Source organism: Tursiops truncatus, chromosome 4 (assembly GCF_011762595.2).
Source record: "Tursiops truncatus isolate mTurTru1 chromosome 4, mTurTru1.mat.Y, whole genome shotgun sequence".
Classification (NCBI taxonomy): Eukaryota; Metazoa; Chordata; class Mammalia; order Artiodactyla; family Delphinidae; genus Tursiops; species Tursiops truncatus.
This window is the reverse complement of record NC_047037.1, coordinates 128,401,576-128,419,659: the sequence shown is the minus strand read 5'-3', so window position 1 is coordinate 128,419,659 and position 18,084 is coordinate 128,401,576. Positions and strand designations below refer to the sequence as shown.

The window sequence follows — 18,084 nt, the reverse complement described above, 5'->3', positions numbered from 1 at the left end:
TCCCTTGTTTTCTCCCTGCTTCCCTCCTTTCAGTTAGTCGACCTTTCTGTGGCTTCCCATTATACTTACAAGTCTAGATTTCTTATCTTGGCCTACAAGGCTCTGCATGATATGGTCCCTTCTTACCTATCTGATCTCTTCACCCAACATCTCTCTACACACACATGCACTCTAGTTCCCCTTTAAGTTCTTGGTTCTTACATTCTTTATTTTTCTGTTGTACCAGAGTTGTTTTTCTAGGGTGATGGTTTGTAGTTGTGTGGGTTTTTTTGGCCACACTGCGCGGCTTGTAGGATCTTAGTTCCCGCACCAGGGATTGAACCAGGGCCCCAGCCTTGAAAGCGCTGAGTCCGAGCCACTGGACTGCGAGGGAATTCCCTAGGGTTTGTAGGTTTAATCATACTCTCAAAGGGAGTTCTCTATCCCAACTATAAATTAAATATCATTGGTTTCTTTAAAATATCAAGTGATGAATGTTATGAGTGAAGTATCATGAATTTGGACACTTAAGAGTTTTAGAAAATGGATTTTGAGATAATTAATTTGGCTATTCATAGTTTTGTTTATTTGGTTGTTTTTTTGTTCTTGGTTTTATTATGGATGGGTAACTGATCATTGGATATGTGGATTATTTCCTCCATTATTTTACCTTTAGTTGGCTGTGTCACAGATATACAGATACTGGGTTTGAACTTTCCTAAGTTCAAAACAAATTTATTAGAGAGGAGTTAGGCAAATGAGATCAAAATGTCATAGTGTCTGTAAGAGAACATGGGCTCTGGGTCATACCACTGGGTTCTAGTCCACTCTGCCATTAGTTGGGGTCTTTGACCATGGGCAAGTTTCTGTGCTTCCATTTCCTCATCTGTTAAAGTAGGAATTAACTTGTACTTCATCGAGTTGTTTTGAGGATTTCATTAATGCATGGAATGTGCTCAAAGCAATACATGGTAAATGGAAAAACTCAGTAAATATTGGTTATTATTATTGCTGATAAAATTGATACTGGAACAGTGGACTTGCTAGTACTGTACCCCAGAAGTAAGCAGACTTACTCAGCATTTCAAATGGAGCCTTAAACCTTCCTCCATGATGGAGCAGAGCACAATGTGTGTACTCTGTGAGCAGGGAGGTGCTCAAAAAAGAGGGACGAGGAAAGCAGAGCCTAATTCACTCCCAAACTTACTAATCGGACATCCCATTCACTTCACTGCTGTGTGCAAGAGGAATGGAGAAGCAAGAGGCCAGGAGTATTTAAGGGAAAATTCCTCTCAGTGGAAACTGGAGGTGTTTGGAAGAAGTACCTTATCCTTCTTTACCCCAGCAGGTGCCAACCTTGGGGATTGATAGGGGAAAAAAATTGGTAAAATTCAAACCTTTTAGTTTTGCTACTTAATTTTGCTACTTTTGTGAGAAAGGGGATAAGAACTTTTAGTTAAGATGAAGTTTATGTTCTGTCTCTTCACCACTGACAATTCAATAAAATCTCAAGTCTATGGCATTTTTCCCCTCATAGGTGCTGCAGGATCATCTTATAAAAGAAACACCTGATACACTCAGTGACCCACAGTAAGTTGTATTGTTTCTGTGTAACTCAGGTTAAGTGAAACTATGTTTCTCTCATAGGTAATAAGATGATAATTTCAATGTGACATTTTTTAAAAAAGGGATGCTAAATGTAGAGGTGAAAATACTTAATATAGTGTTATTTTCCAGGTGCTGTTTTAAGTGCTTTTACCTGCAAGTTGTCCCGCTATTTAACTTGAATTATCTGGGAGCACATGTGTTTGGTTCTTTTACAAAGAGATGTTTTTAGGTTTTTTCCACATTTGCCTTTTGACAGTCATAGCAGGAACCATTTTAAGGTCTGGATGAAAATAGTTGAAGAACTATGAATAGTTCTATTGTAAGAATAGTAAGATGTTCCATTTACTTTTTACTCTTGTGTTCTAATCAAACTATTAAGAATCTGTAAGGGAAAGTACTCTTAGGTGCAGTGTTATTTATTCTCTAATCATCCAATTAACTGCTACTGAGAGCAGTGTACATGCACATTATTTCAAGCCACAACTCTTGATTTACTTTCACCTTTTATTATTCGAATAATATGTGATTAAAATTCTATGTATATTGGCATTTTGTGGGGGTTTGGCACAGAGAGAATGAATATAGAGATAAAGCAACTTTGGTAGATATTCAACGATAAAACGTTTAAAATAGAAGTTTGTCTTATTCTCAATCCTTATATGTATTTATTTTCTTTTTACATCAAGAACTATTCCAGAGGAAGAAAGAGAAGCTAAATTCTATCGGGTTGTAACTTGTTCCTTATTGGCATTGAAAAAATTGCTTTGCCTCCTACCCGATAATGAGTTTGATTCTCTGGAGGAGAAATTTAAGTCTCTTTTATCACAGAATAAGTTTTGGAAGTATGGAAAACACAGTATACCTCAGGTATCGTAATCTTTTTTTTTTTAAGACATTCCTCTGATTCCTTTTTCTCCCCTGATCTTGTTATTTTTTATTTAGGCTTCATGTTTATTGTTTATGTTTAAAATTCTGCAGACACATTTTTGTGGTGGGACTGAATTACCTCTCTTACTAGAATGTTCTTGTATTTTCATTTTTTTATTTAGTAGTTTGGACCTCAGATTCAGAGTTGAATCATGATCTTCCTCTGTTCATGGCACCTTAAAACTGCTGGGTGTGTGCAAGTCTCTTCCTTTTAATGTATTTATTTTTTCCCTTTTGTCTGTCTGTCTCCATTTTCCACCTCCACCAGCTGCCCATTCTAAGTGTGATTAATGTATGTGCTTTCGTCTGTGCAGTCGATTCTCATTACTTACTGTGATTATATTCTGTGAAGTCCATGAACACTGAATTAGTGAACACCAAAGCATTGCTCTTAGGGGAAATGCAGGCTTAGGCTCCTGTTAGTCTCTTGTCACGACATTTTTGACGGTTAGTACATAACCTTGTTTTATGTGTATCTGTTTAAAGACACCTTATTTAATGTATATTGTTGATTCACTAACTTTGAATTCCCACACAACAGCACTAGACATCATGCCTGAATGAAGTTTATCTAATTTTCTCTGTTAGGCATGTCACAGCCTTTTTGCATGTGTTTTTAATTCACATAAATGATACTAATGATACTGTGTTATATTTCATCCCATTTATTGCTTTTTACTTAGTAGTTTTTTTAATTTTTTTTTTTTTTGTGGTACGCGGGCCTCTCACTGTTGTGGCCTCTCCCGCTGCGGAGCACAGGCTCCGGATGCGCAGGCTCAGCGGCCATGGCTCACGGGCCCAGCCGCTCCGCGGCATGTGGGATCTTCCTGGACCGGGGCACGAACCCGTGTCCCCTGCATCGGCAGGCAGACTGTCAACCACTGCGCCACCAGGGAAGCCCTTTAATTTTTATACATGTACTTTTTGTTTGTTTGTTTAAAGAAATATTTATTTATTTATTTAGGCTGCGCCAGGTCTTAGTTGTGGCATGCGGGATCTTTTTTTAAATTAATTAATTAATTAATTATTTTTTTTGCCGTGTTGGGTTTTCTTTGCTGCGCGTGGGCTTTCTCTAGTTGCGGCGAGTGGGGGCTACTCTTCCTTGCACTGTAGGTGCGAGGGCTTCAGTAGTTGCGGCACGCGGGCTCTAGAGCGCAGGCTCAGTAGTTGTAGCGCACGGGCTTAGTTGCTCTGCAGCATGTGGGATCTTCCTGGGCGAGGGCTCGAACCTGTGTCGCCTGCATTGGGAGGCAGATTCTTAACCACTGCGCCACCAGGGAAGTCCCAAGCTCACAGGGTCTTTTAGTTGCAGCATGTGAGCTCTTAGTTGTGACATGCATGCAGGATCTAGTTCCCCGACCGGGGATCAAACCCAGGCCCCCTGCATTGGGAGCACGGGGTCTTACCCACTGGACCACCAGGGAAGTCCCAGTAGTTTTTTAAAAAGTACTAAGATATTTAAATCCATTACATTCCTGTATGTATATCTGGCCCATGGCTTCTAACTGATGTGTAGTACTCAGAAGTTTGCATACATTCCATTTTACCTGTTCATTCCCCCAGTGGTAGACACCCTGATTGCCTTCGACTCCCTGCTCTCACAAATAAGGCAGCAGTGAGCATCTTCATTCATGTATCCCCAGATCTGTGAGAATTTCTTTTTCTGAAATTCTCTTAATTTCTGAATTGCTGAGTCAAAGAGTATAGGCGTACTTAATTTTCTGAAGTAGTGCCAGATTGCTTACCTGATTGGCTGCATTAGTCTAGGCTCAACTATCAATACATGATGACTACTATATATCCTTATACTGTAGCCAGGGCTGGGCATCATTCAACTTCCTATTTTTCAATAGTCTAATTAGGAGTTCAAATGATACCTTTCTTTAATTTTAATTACTCTGCTAACTAGTGACTTTTAACATCTCTTCATAAGCTTTTTAGATTTTTATGTTTCCTCTGTAAACTATTTATTCATATCTTTCACCCCTTTTTTTCTGTTGGAGTACTCTTTTTCTTATTTTACTGGAGTTCCTTGTATATTTTAAATATTAGTCCTTTTGTCATTGTTAGGCATTGTAAATAATCTCCCACTCTGTCACCTTTCGTGTGTCCTCTTTTATAAAGAAATCTTAATTTTGATGTAATCAAAACCACTGATTTTGCCTTATGAAGGCCTTTCTCACTTTTAAACCATAAAAATATTGTTATATTTAATAGTTATATCTTTTTAAACAGCTATATCCTTTTTTAATAGTTATATCTTTCTTAACAGTTATATCTTTTAATCGCTTTAGTTTTATCTTTCATATGAAGTTTTTAATCCATCAGTAACCCACCTTTTTATGTGGTGTTAAGTGGAGATCTATTTACATTTCTCTTCATGTACAGTGAGCCACTTTTCCTAACATCACCTAGTTAAACTGTTCATTCTCTCCCTATTGATTTATGGTCCTGCCATTACGGTATATTAAGTTCCCATATGTTCATGAGTTTTTCTCAAAACTCTGTCTTCTGATCTATTAGTCTTTGTTTCTTCTTACACCAGTACCACTGTTAAAATGACATTATGATATGTCCTAATAATTGCTCAGGGGAGGCACTCTTTTCTTCATCTTCAAGACTAAGTTGTTTTAGAACTTTATTCTTCTGTATAAATTTAAGTAAATTTATTGAATTCCTCAAAAAGAACATCTAACTGGAATTTTGATTGGGGTTCCACTGAATGATTTGGGGAGACTTGCTGTTTTTAGGTTATTGAACCTGATGTTAAAATTATCTCACAATTTATTCAGGTATTTAAAAAATATCCTAGAATATCTTTTTAAACAACTTTTATTAAGGTATGATTTACATACAATAAAACGCAGTCATTTTAAGCTTACAGTTTAAGATTTGACAGATGTATATACTCATCTTCATGTACATACCCACATAACCACTAAAATCAAGAAGTAAAACATCTTTATCACTCAAAAATTGGTTCCTTGTGTCCCTGCAAGTCATCCTCTCCCTTAACCTAGGCAACTATTTATCTACTTTTCTGTCACTTAGAGATTCGATTTGTCTTTTTTAGGTTTTCATATAAATGGAGCCATATATTACTCTGTATCTGGCTTCTTTTCTTTTCTTCTCTTTTCTTTTTTCTTTTCTTTTCTTGCCGTGCTGCACAGCTTGTGGGATTTTAGTTTCCCAACCAGGGATTGAACCTGGGCCCTCGCCAGTGAGAGTGCAGAGTCCTAACCACTGGACCACCAGGGAATTCCCTGTATCTGGCTTTCTTTTGCTCAGCGTAATGTTTTTAAGATTCTTTGTTGTTGCTTGTATCAGTATTTCAAAGTGGTTATACTATTTTATACTCTTAATCAGCAGTGTATGAAATTTTTAGTTCCATATCTTTACTTCAATATTGTCCGTTGTTTTAAGTCATTCTCTTGGGTGTGGCATCGGGGATCGGCAAATTACAGCTCATGGGTCAAAATCTGGCACACCTGACCTGTTTTTTTTTGTTGTTGTTGTTGTGTTTTTTTTGTGGTACACGGGCCTCTCACTGTTGTGGCCTCTCCTGTTGCGGAGCACAGGCTCTGGACGCACAGCCTCAGCGGCCATGGCTCACGGGCCCAGCCGCTCCGTGGCATGTGGGATCTTCCCAGACCGGGGCACGAACCCGTGTCCCCTGCATCGGCAGGCGGACTCTCAACCACTGCACCACCAGGGAAGCCCCGTGACCTGTTTTTGTAAATTGTTTTTGTATTGTATGTGGCTGCTTTGTGCTAACATAGCAGAACAAAGTAGTTGCAACACAGTCTGTATGGCTTGCAAAGCTTAAAATATTTGTTTTCTGGCTCTTTAAAGAAAATGTTTGCTGACCTCTGGGGTAGAGACTTTACATTGTGGTTTTAATTTGCATTTCCCTGATGGCTAATGGTATTGAACATCTTTTAATGTGTTTATTGGCCATTTGTATTTCTTCTTCTTTTTTTTTTTCATTTTTATTTGGGCGCACCACTTGGCTTGTGGGACCATAGTTCCCCAACCAGGGATTGAACCAGGGTACCAGCAGTGAAAGTGCTGAGTCCTAATCTCTGGACTGTCAAGGAATTCCCTATCTTCTGTTTTTTTGAGGTGTCTGTTTAACCCTTTTGCTCATTTTTAATTTAATATGTTGTAGTTTTTATATCTAAAATTTCAACTTGGTTTTTGTATTTTCTATTTCTTTGATGAAATTTTCTACTTTTTTAAGACTTCTTTTAAGAGCAGTTTTAGGTTCACAGCAAAATTGAGGAAAAAGTACCAAGATTTCCCATATATCTCCTGCCCCTCACATACATAGCTTCCCCCATTATCAACATCCTCTCACCAGAGTGGTACCTGTGTTTTTTTTTTTAAACAATTGACGAACCTATGTTGATACATCATTATCGTCCAGAATCCATAATTTACATTAGGGTTCACTGTTGATGTTGTATATTCTGTAGGTTTGGACAAATGTATAATGACATGTATCTGTTCCCTGTTTTTTCATTCATTGTTAGCATATTTTTCTTTACTTGAGTATAGTTATAATAGCTGCTGTAAAGTACATGTCTGATAATAACATCTGAGATCACATTTTCTTGGCTTTCATATGTTGAGGGATTTTAGATTGTATCCTACACATAAATATTTAGATTGCATCCTAGACGTATATATTTAGATTGTATCTTGGAATGTTATGTTTTGGAGACAGGGTTATTTTATATTGCTCCAAAGGGCGTTGATGTCTTTGTGTTAGTGGGCAATCAACTTGGTTAGACTCAACAAACTCTCATGCCTGCAGCGGGCATGGTTCAAGTGTCAGCTGTAGATTTAGACTGTTTAAACACAGAACGTGGGGGTTCTTTTCTTTGGTTCTCTTCTTTCTGGAGTTCCCTACTACTCTCTTGCCATCTTGGTTACCCTGGGCTCCTTTTCCTGGTTCTTTCAGTTCCTCCAACCAGAGGGATGTCAGGCTTTCTGTTGCAGTTGTAGCTGCCCCAGTGCCTCTGTGGTGGTGACTGCATCCACCTTCAGGGCAAAACTGCACAAAATGGGAACTCAGTATGTGTGATTGCTTACTCCAAGTTATGATACCGGCTCCAAAATGTGTATTTCAGTCTTCAGAGCCCTTGGATAGTTTTTTTGTGTCGGGTTCATAGAGTCTATAGTTGTTCTTTGCAGGAAGATCAATGTATCAGTCTGTCACTACTTGATATTCTTTTGCCTATTTTTAAGTTGGGTTTTTGGTTTTTGTGAGTTATGAATATGCTTTAGTTATTCTGGATACAAGTATTTTGTCAGGTAAAGTATCATGAATGTTTTATTATAGTTTGTGGCTTGCCTTTTCACTTTTTTCCCATGGTTTTTGGAGAGTAGGTGTTTTAAAGTCCCAGTTATCAATTTTTTTTTTTTACACTTCATACTTTTCATTTCTTATATAAGGAGTCTTTGCCTACTTGAAGGTTGCAAAGATGTTTTTATATTTTATTCTGGAAGTTTTATATTTTAGGTTTATTTAGAGTTAATTTTTGTGTATGGCATAAAGGTGAGAGTCAGATTTTTTTCACATAGGTATCCATTTCTTGAAAGACTATCAGCTCCTCCTCACCCCACCACCCTGGCACCTTTGGCAAAATTAAGTTGAACATACGAGATTTTAATTTTGGACTCTTACTCCCTTACATTTTATGTCTATCTTTACACCATTACCACACTTTCTTGATTGTTACTGTTTTACGGCAAGTCCTGAAACCCTCCAACTTGGTTCTTCTTTCTCAAAATTATTTAGCCTATATTAGGCCCTTGCCATCCTGGAATAGTATTTTATAATATACTGCATACTGAACATGACTTTATGGTTTCTGTTACTATTGCGAAATGGGGTTCCTTTTTTGATTCCATTTTCTATTTTGTTTCTACTGTGGTATAGGAATGCTATGCTTTTGTGCATTAATTTTGTATCCAGCAACTCTTCTGAGCTCCTGTTATTTCTTTTTTTTTTAATCCTTTTATTATTTACAACAATCTTTTGATAATTTCTGCCAAATTTGTTCTGATATATTCTTATTTTTTTTACATCTTTATTGGAGTATAATTGCTTTACAATGTTGTGTTAGTTTCTGCTTTGTAACAAAGTGAATCAGCTATATGTATACATATATCCCCATATCTCCTCCCTCTTACATCTCCCTCCCTCCCACCCTCCCTCTCCCACCCCTCTACATGGTCACAAAGCACCAAGCTGATCTCCCTATGCTATGCGGCTGCTTCCCACTAGCTAGCTATTTTACGTTTCGTAGTGTATATATGTCCATGCCACTGTCTCACTTTGTCCCAGCTTACCCTTCCCCCTCCCCATATCCTCAAGTCCATTCTCTAGTAGGTCTGTGTCTTTATTCCCATCTTGCCCCTAGGTTCTTCAGAACTTTTTTTTTTTTAATATTCCGTATATGTGTGTTAGCATACGGTATTTGTTTTTCTCTTTCTGACTTACTTCACTCTGTATGACACATTCTAGGTCCATCCACCTCACTACAAATAACTCAATTTCGTTTCTTTTTATGGCTGACTAATATCCCATTGTATATATGTGCCACATCTTCTTTATCCATTCATCTGTTGATGGACACTTAGGGTGCTTCCATGTCCTGGCTATTGTAAATAGACCTGCAGTGAACATTGTGGTACATGACTCTTTTTGAATGATGGTTTTCCCAGGGTATATGCCCAGTAGTGACATTGTTGGGTCATATGGTAGTTCTGTTTTTAGTTCTTTAAGGAACTTCCATACTGTTCTCCATAGTGGCTGTATCAATTTACATTCCCACCAACAGTGCAAGAGGGTTCCCTTTTCTCCACACCCTCACCAGCATTTATTGTTTGTAGACTTTTTGATGATGGCCATTCTGACGGGTGTCAGATGATATCTCATAGTTTGGATTTGCGTTTCTCTAATGATTAATGATGTTGAGCGTTCTTTCATATATTTCTTGGCAATCTGTATATCTTCTTTGGAGAAATGTCTATTTAGGTCTTCTGCCCATTTTTGGATTGGGTTGTTTGTTTTTTTGATATTGAGCTGCATGAGCTGCTTGTAAATTTTGGAGATTAATCCTTTGTCAGTTGCTTCATTTGCATATATTTTCTCCGATTCTGAGGGTTGTCTTTTCGTCTTGTTTATGGTTTCCTTTGCTGTGCAAAAGCTTTTAAGTTTCATTTGGTCCCATCTGTTTCTTTTTGTTTTTATTTCCATTTCTCTAGGAGATGGGTCAAAAAGGATCTTGCTGTGATTTATGTCATAGAGTGTTCTGCCTATGTTTTCCTCTAAGAGTTTGATAGTGTCTGGCCTTACATTTAGGTCTTTAATCCATTTTGAGTTTATTTTTGTATATGGTGTTAGGGAGTGTTCTAATTTCATTCTTTTACATGTAGCTGTCCAGTTTTCCCAGCACCACTTATTGAAAAGGCTGTCTTTTCTCCATTGTATATTCTTGCCTCCTTTATCAAAGATGAGGTGACCATATGTGCGTGGGTTTATCTCTGTGCTTTCTATCCTGTTCCATTGATCTATATTTCTGTTTTTGTGCCAGTACCATACTGTCTTGGTTACTGTAGCTTTGTAGTATAGTCTGAAGTCAGGGAGCCTGATTGCTCCAGCTCTGTTTTTCTTTCTCAAGATTGCTTCACCTACTCAGGGTCTTTTGTGATTCCATACAAAGTGTGAAATTTTTTGTTCTAGTTCTGTGAAAAATGCCAGTGGTAGTTTGATAGGGATTTCATTGAATCTGTAGATTGCTTTGGGTAGTAGAGTCATTTTCACAATGTTGATTCTTCCAATCCAAGAACATGGTACATCTCTCCATCTATTTGTATCATCTTTAATTTCTTTCATCAGTGTCTTATAATTTTCTCCATACAGGTCTTTTGTCTCCCTAGGTAGGTTTATTCCTAGATTTTATTCTTTTTGTTGCAGTGGTAAATGGGAGTGTTTTCTTAATTTCACTTTCAGATTTTTCATCGTTAGTGTATAGGAATGCAAGAGATTTCTTTACATTAATTTTGTACCCTGCTACTTTACGAAATTCATTGATTAGCTCTAGTAGTTTTCTGGTAGCATCCTTAGGATTCTCTATGTACAGTATCAGGTCATCTGCAAATAGTGACAGCTTTGCTTCTTCTTTTCTGATTTGGATTCCTTTTGTTTCTTTTTCTTCTCTGATTGCTGTGGCTAAAACTTCCAAAACTATGTTGAATAATAGTGATGAGACTGGGCAACCTTGTCTTGTTCCTGATCTTAGTGGAAATGCTTTCAGTTTTTCACTGTTGAGGATGATGTTAGCTGCGGGTTTGTCATATATGGCCTTTATTATGTTGAGGTTAGCCCCCTCTATGCCTACTTTCTGAAGGGTTTTTATCATAAATGGGTGTTGAATTTTGTTGAAAGCTTTCTCTGCATCTATTGAGATGATCATATGGTTTTTCTCCTTCAATTTGTTAATATGGTGTATCACATTGATTGATTTGCGTATATTGAATCCTTGCATTCCTAGGATAAACCCCATTTGATCATGATGTATGATCCTTTCAATGTGCTGTTGGATTCTGTTTGTTAGTATTTTGTTGAGGATTTTTGCATCTATGTTCATCAGTGACATTGGCCTGTAGTTTTCTTTCTTCATGACAGCTTTGTCTGGTTTCGGTATCAGGGTGATGGTGGCCTTGTAGAACGAGTTTGGCAGTGTTCCTCCCTCTGCTGTAATTTGGAAGAGTTTGAGAAGGTTAGGTGTTAGCTCTTCTCTAAATGTTTGATAGAATTTGCCTGTGAAGCCATCTGGTCCTGGACTTTTGTTTGTTGGAAGATTTTTTTTTTTTTTTAATTTTTGGCTGTTTTGGGTCTTCATTTCTGTGCAAGGGCTTTCTCCAGTTGTGGCGAGCGGGGGCCACTCTTCATCGCAGTCCGCGGGCCTCTCACTGTCGCAGCCTCTCCTGTTGCGGAGCACAGGCTCCAGACGCGCAGGCTCAGTAGTTGTGGCTCACGGGCCTAGTTGCTCCATGGCATGTGGGATCTTCCCAGACCAGGGCTCAAACCCATGTCCACTGCATTGGCAGGCAGATTCTTAACCATTGCACCACTGTTGGAAGATTTTTAATCACTGTTTCAATTTCAGTGCTGGTGATTGGTCTGTTCATATTTTCTATTTCTTCCTGCTTCCGTCTTGGAAGGTTGTGCATTTCTAAGAATTTGTCCATTTCTTCCAGGTTGTCCATTTTATTGGCATAGAGTTGCTTGTAGTAATCTCTCAACCTTTGTGTTTCTGCTGTGTCAGTTCTCCTTTTTCATTTCTAATTCTGTTGATTTGAGTCTTCTCCCTTTTTTTCTTGATGTCTGGCTAATGGTTTATCATTTTCATTTATCTGCTCAAAAAACCATCTTTTAGTTTTATTGATCTTTGCTATCATTTCCTTCATTTCTTTTTCATTTATATCTGACCTGATCTTTATGATTTCTTTCCTTCTGCTAACTTTTGGGTTTTTTTGTTGTTCTTTCTCTAATTGCTTTAGGTGTAAGGTTAGTTTGTTTATTTGAGATGTTTCTTTTTTTTAAACTTTATTTATTTATTTATTTATTTATTTATTTATTTATAGCTGTGTTGGGTCTTTGTTGCTATGCACGGGCTTTCTCTAGCTGCGGTGAGTGGGGGCTACTCTTGAGCGGGGGCTACTCTTCATTGCGGTGCGCGGGCTTCTCATTGTCCTGGCTTCTCTTGTTGCAGAGCACCAGCTCTAGGTGTGCAGGCTCAGTAGTTGTCGCGCTTGAGCTTAGTTGCTCTGCAGCATGTGGGATCTTCCCGGACCAGGGCTTGAGCCCGTGTCTCGTCATTGGCAGGCGGATTCTTAACCACTGCACCACCAGGGAAGCCCCTGTTTCTTGTTTCTTAGGTAGGATTGTATTGCTATAAACTTCCTTCTTAGAACTGCTTTTGCTGCATTCCATAGGTTTTGGGTCATCGTGTTTTCATTGTCATTTGTTTCTAGGTTATTTTTGATTTCCTCTTTGATTTCTTCAATGGTCTCTTGGTTATTAAGTAGTGTATTGTTTAGCCTCCACGTGTTTGTATTTTTTACAGATTTTTTCCTGTAATTGATATCTAGTCTCATAGCGTTGTTGTCGGAAAAGATACTTGATACAATTTCAATTTTCTTAAATTTACTAAAGCTTGATTTGTGACCCAAGATATGATCTATCCTGGAGAATGTTCCATGAGCACTTGAGAATAATGTGTATTCTGTTGTTTTTGGATGGAATGTCCTATAAATATCAATCAAGTCTATCTTGTTTAATGTATCATTTAAAGCTTGTGTTTCCTTATTTATTTTCATTTTGGATGATCTGTCCATTGGTGAAAGTGGGGTGTTAAAGTCCCCTACTATGATTGTGTTACTGTCCATTTCCCCTTTTATGGCTGTTAGTATTTGCCTTATGTATTGAGGTGCTCCTGTGTTGGGTGCATAAATATTTACAATTGTTATATTTTCCTCTTAGATTGATCCCTTGATCATTATGTAATGTCCCTCTTTGTCTCTTGTAATAGTCTTTGTTTTAAAGTCTATTTTGTCTGATATGAGAATTGCTACTCCAGCTTTCTTTTGATTTCCATTTGCATGGAATATCTTTTTCCATCCCCTCACTTCCAGTCTGTATGTGTCCCTAGGTCTGAAGTGGGTCAGACCTAGGTCAGACAGCATATATACGGGTCTTGTTTTTGTATCCATTCAGCCAGTCTGTGTCTTTTGGTTGGAGCATTTAATCCACTAACATTTAAGGTAATTATCGATATGTATGTTCCTATTCCCATTATCTAAATTGTTTTGGGTTTGTTATTGTAGGTCTTTTCCTTCTCTTGTGTTTCTTGCGTAGAGAAGTTCCTTTAGCATTTGTTGTAAAGTTGGTTTGATGGTGCTGAATTCTCTTAGCTTTTGCTTGTCTGTAAAGGTTTTAATTTCTCTGTCAAATCTGAATGAGATCCTTGCTGGGTAGAGTAATCTTGGTTGTAGGTTTTTCTCCTTCATCACTTTAAATATGTCCTGCCGCTCTCTTCTGGCTTGCAGAGTTTCTGCTGAAAGATCAGCTGTTAACCTGATCCCTTGTTTGTTATTTTTCCCTTGCTGCTTTTAATATTTTTTCTTTGTATTTAATTTTTGATAGTTTGATTAATATGTGTCTTGGCATGTTTCTCCTTGGATTTATCCTATATGGGACTCTCTGTGCTTCCTGGACTTGATTAACTATTTCCTTTCCCATATTAGGGAAGTTTTCAACTATAATCTCCTCAAATATTTTCTCAGTCCCTTTCTTTTTCTCTTCTTCTTCTGGGACCCCTATAATTCGAATGTTGGTGTGTTTAATGTTGTCCCAGGGGTCTCTGATACTGTCCTCAATTCTTTTCATTCTTTTTCTTTATTCTGCTCTGCAGTAGTTATTTCCACTGTTTTGTCTTCCAGGTCACTTATCTGTTCTTTTGCCTCAGTTATTCTGCTATTGATCCCTTCTAGAGAATTTTTAATTTCATTTATTGTGTTGTTCATCACTGTTTGTTTGCTCTTTAGTTCTTCTAGATCCTTGTTAAATGTTTCTTGTATTTTCTCCATTGTATTTACAAGAGTTTTGATCATCTTTACTATCATTATTCTGAATTCTTTTTCTGGTAGACTGCCTATTTCCTCTTCATTTTTTAAGTCTGGTGGGTTTTTGCCTTGTTCCTTCATCTGCTGTGTGTTTCTCTGTCTTCTCACTTTGCTTAACTTACTGTTTTTGGGTTCTCCTTTTTGCAGCCTGCAGGTTTGTAGTTCCCGTTGTTTTTGGTGTCTGTCCCCAGTGGCTAAGGTTGGTTCAGTGGGTTGTGCAGGCTTCCTGGTGGAGGGGACTAGTGCCTGTGTTCTGGTGGATGAGGCTGGATCTTGTCTTTCTGGTGGGCAGCTCCACGTCTGGTGGTGTGTTTTGGGGTGTCTGCGGCCTTATTATGATTTTAGGCAGCCTCTGTGCTAATGGGTGGGGTTATGTTTCTGTCTTGGTAGTTGTTTGGCATAGGGTGTCCAGCACTGCAGCTTTCTGGTCGTTGAGTGGAGCTGGGTCTTGGTGTTGAGATGGAGATCTCTGGGAGATTTTCGCCGTTTGATATTATGTGGAGCTGGGAGGTCTCTTGTGGACCAGTGTCCTGAACTTTGCTCTCCCACCTCAGAGGCACAGGCCTGATGTCTGGCTGGAGCATCAAGAGCCTTTCATCCACACGGCCAGAATAAAAGGGAGAAGATAAAAGAAAGAAAAAAAGAAGATAAAATAAAGTAAAATAAAATAATTAAAATAAAAAATAATTATTAAAAGAAAATTTAAAGTAATTAAAAAAAAAGGAAAGAAAGAGAGCAACCAAACCAAAAAAAATTCACCAATGATAACAAGCACTAAAAAATATACTTAAAAAAAAAACAAAAACGGACAAACAGAACCCTAGGACAAATGGTAAAGGCAAAACTATACAGACAAAATCACACACAGAAGCATACACATACACACGAAAAGAGAAAAAGGGAAAAAAAAAATATATCGTTCCTCCCAAAGTCCACCTCCTCAATTTGGGATGATTCGTTGTCTATTCAGGTATTCCACAGATGCAGGGTACATCAAGTTGATAGTGGAGCTTTAATCCGCTGCTTCTGAGGCTGCTGGGAGAGGTTTCCCTTTCTCTTATTTGTTTGCACAGCTCCCGGGGCTCAGCTTTGGATTTGGACCCACCTCTGTGTGTAGGTTGCCGGAGGGCGTCTGCTCTTCGCTCCGACAGGACAGGGTTAAAGGAACAGCTGATTCGAGGGCACTGGCTCACTCATGCCGGGGCGGGGGTGGGGGGCGGGAGGGAGGGGCACGAATGCGTGGCGAGCCTGCTGCGGCAGAGGCTGGCGTGACATTGCACCAGCCTGAGGCGCTGTGCGTTCTCCCGGGTAAGTTGTCCCTGGATCACGGGACCCTGGTAGTGGTGGGCTGCACAGGCTCCTGCGGTGTGGGGAGTGACCTGTGCTCGCACAGAGGCTTCTTGGTGTCAGCAGCAGCAGCCTTAGCGTCTCATGCCCGTCTCTGGGGTCCGTGCTGATAGCCGCGGCTCGCGCCCGTCTCTGGAGCTCGTTTAAGCAGCGCTCTTAATTGCTTCTCCTCGCGCACCAGGAAACAAAGAGGCAAGAAAAAGTCTCTTGCCTCTTCGGCAGGTCCAGACTTTTTCCCGGACTCCCTCCTGGCTAGCTGTGGTGCACTAACCCCTTCAGGCTGTGTTCATGCCGCCAACCCCAGTCCTCTCCCTGCGGATCTAAGCTCCGAAGCCCAAGCCTCAGCTCCCAGCCCCGCCCACCCCGGCGGGTGAGCAGACAAGCCTCTCCGGCTGGTGCGTGCCGGTCGGTACCGATCCTCCGTGCGGGAATCTCCCCGCTTTGCCCTCTGCACCCCTGTGGCTGCGCTCTCTTCCGAGGCTCCGAAGCTTCCCCCTCCGCCACCCGCAGTCTCTGCCCGCGAAGGGGCTTCCTAGTGTGTGGAAACCTTTCCTCCTTCACGGCTCCCTCCCACTGGTGCAGGTCCCGTCCCTATTCTTTTGTCTTTGCTTTTTCTTTTTTCTTTTGCCCTACCCAGGTACGTGGGGAGTTTCTTGCCTTTTGGGAGGTCTGAGGTCTTCTGCCAGCGTTCAGTAGGTGTTCTGTAGGAGTTGTTCCACATGCAGATGTATTTCTGATGTATCTGTGGGGAAGAAGGTGATCTCCATGTCTTACTCCTCTGCCAATTTGAAGCTCCTCTTCCTCCTGTTCTTATTATTTGTCTTTAGCTTTCCTTTTCCTAAATTTAAAAAAAAAATACTAATTAATTTATATTTTGGCTGCTTTTGGTCTTCATTGCTGGGCGTGGGCTTTCTCTAGTTGCTGCGAGCGGGGGCTATTCTTCATTGAAGTGCGCGGGCTTCTCATTCCAGTGGCTTCTCTTGTTGCGGAACATGGGCTCTAGGCACGCAGGCTTCACTAGTTGTGGTGTGCAGCCTCAGTAGTCATGGCTCACAGGCTCTAGAGCGCAGGCTCAGTAGTTGTGGTGCACGGGCTTGGTTGCTCCATGGCATGTGGGATCTTCCCAGACCAGGGCTCGAACCCATGTCCCCTGCATTGGCAGGCAGATTCTTAACCACTGTGCCACCAGGGAAGTCCTGTCTTTAGATTTTTTGGAATATTTTTTATAGCCTTTTATTTTGCTATGATTATAAACAGTAATTTGGGTTACTTTCTAGTTTCTTTTTTTCCCCTTTTCTCTGTATTAATTAGGTTCTCAGTACCACGTTGAATAGAAGTGGTGGTAGCGGGCTTCCTTTTCTTGTTTCTTACTTTAATGGAAATAGTTGTAAACTCTTAATGTTGAGTATGACGCTGTTAAACTATGAATTGTGCTCTTATTTATTTGTGTATTTATTATTAGTTTAGGAATTGTGCTTGGTTCTTTTTCAGATCTGCTGTGCTTTTTCTAAGATCGTTTTCCGTTCAAATTTCTTTAAACTTTTGTTTCTTTAAATATAATAAACATTGTTGATATGGAGCTTGTAACTGATAGATAATTATAAGATTTAAAGCCTCAGGTCTCTGTGTTAATCTTTTGTTTCTGCATAGTGGCTCATGGTGTCTTATTTTTTGTTTGGCTGTATTTAACTTTGTGCTGACTAGTATATTCATAGGGGTAATTTGAGCCCCCAGATGAAGGCTTCTTACACTAGAGAGGATTTGTATTTGCTTGAGCCAAAGAAATAGAAAGTTGAATTCTTTCTGCCTTCACTTTTGGCTTGGTAATTCCTAATGTCTTTTAAGCTCTGTGGTGTCCTTCAGATTTTTAAAAAGTATTTTTTCTAGCCCCTTTAGTTTTATTAATGGAAGGGTTAGTATGAATAGCCTACCTGCCATTACCATAAATAAAATTTTATCATACCTTGACTAGGCTTTAGTTTAATTCAGCTTTCCATTTTTTCTTTCAGATCCGCTCAGCCTATTTTGAGTTAGTTTCTGCTTTGTGCCAGCGTACTCCACAGTTGATGAAAGATGAAGCATCCAAAGTGAGCCCATCTGTCCTTCTTAGCATTGATGACAGTGACCCCATTGTATGCCCTGCTCTCTGGGAAGCTGTGCTTTACACACTTACAACTATTGAGGTAGGTTAAAGAGGTACATTTAGTACAGCTGGGAATATTTGTCTTCTTAGTTGTATTTTAGAAGCCTTAGATACCATGTGAGAGAGCCTATCAGATTGTAATATTTAAAACTTGCTAGAAAAATGCTTTCCTGGGAATAAAATATTTAATCCAAAGCTTTGTATAAATCTTAAACTGACTATAAAATGGTATAGCATTTTTATTTTACTTTCAGTTTAGTCAATATCAATATCCTTTAAAACTTATATGGCCCAATGAAATCAACATATCTGAATATTATATTTAAGATTAAATATTGCTGTCCCTTTTAGAAAGCAGGTTTTTTTTGTTTGTTTGTTTA

At 39.2% G+C, this 18,084-nt stretch overlaps 1 protein-coding gene across 5 annotated transcripts in view; it reads left to right on the top strand.

Moving 5' to 3' along the window:
• LTN1 (listerin E3 ubiquitin protein ligase 1) overlaps nt 1–18,084 on the top strand; it is an 81,105-nt gene that overhangs the window by 8,685 nt on the left and 54,336 nt on the right. For all 5 annotated transcript variants that reach the window (XR_012331580.1, XM_033855996.2, XM_033855997.2 and 2 more), the window contains 3 exons: nt 1,517–1,569; nt 2,274–2,454; nt 17,571–17,744. Coding sequence is in view for 4 of the 5 variants with exons in the window: in XM_033855996.2 (XP_033711887.1) it covers nt 1,517–1,569; nt 2,274–2,454; nt 17,571–17,744 (408 nt within the window). In the remaining variant the exon portion in view is untranslated. The remainder of the gene's footprint in view (nt 1–1,516; nt 1,570–2,273; nt 2,455–17,570; nt 17,745–18,084) is intronic.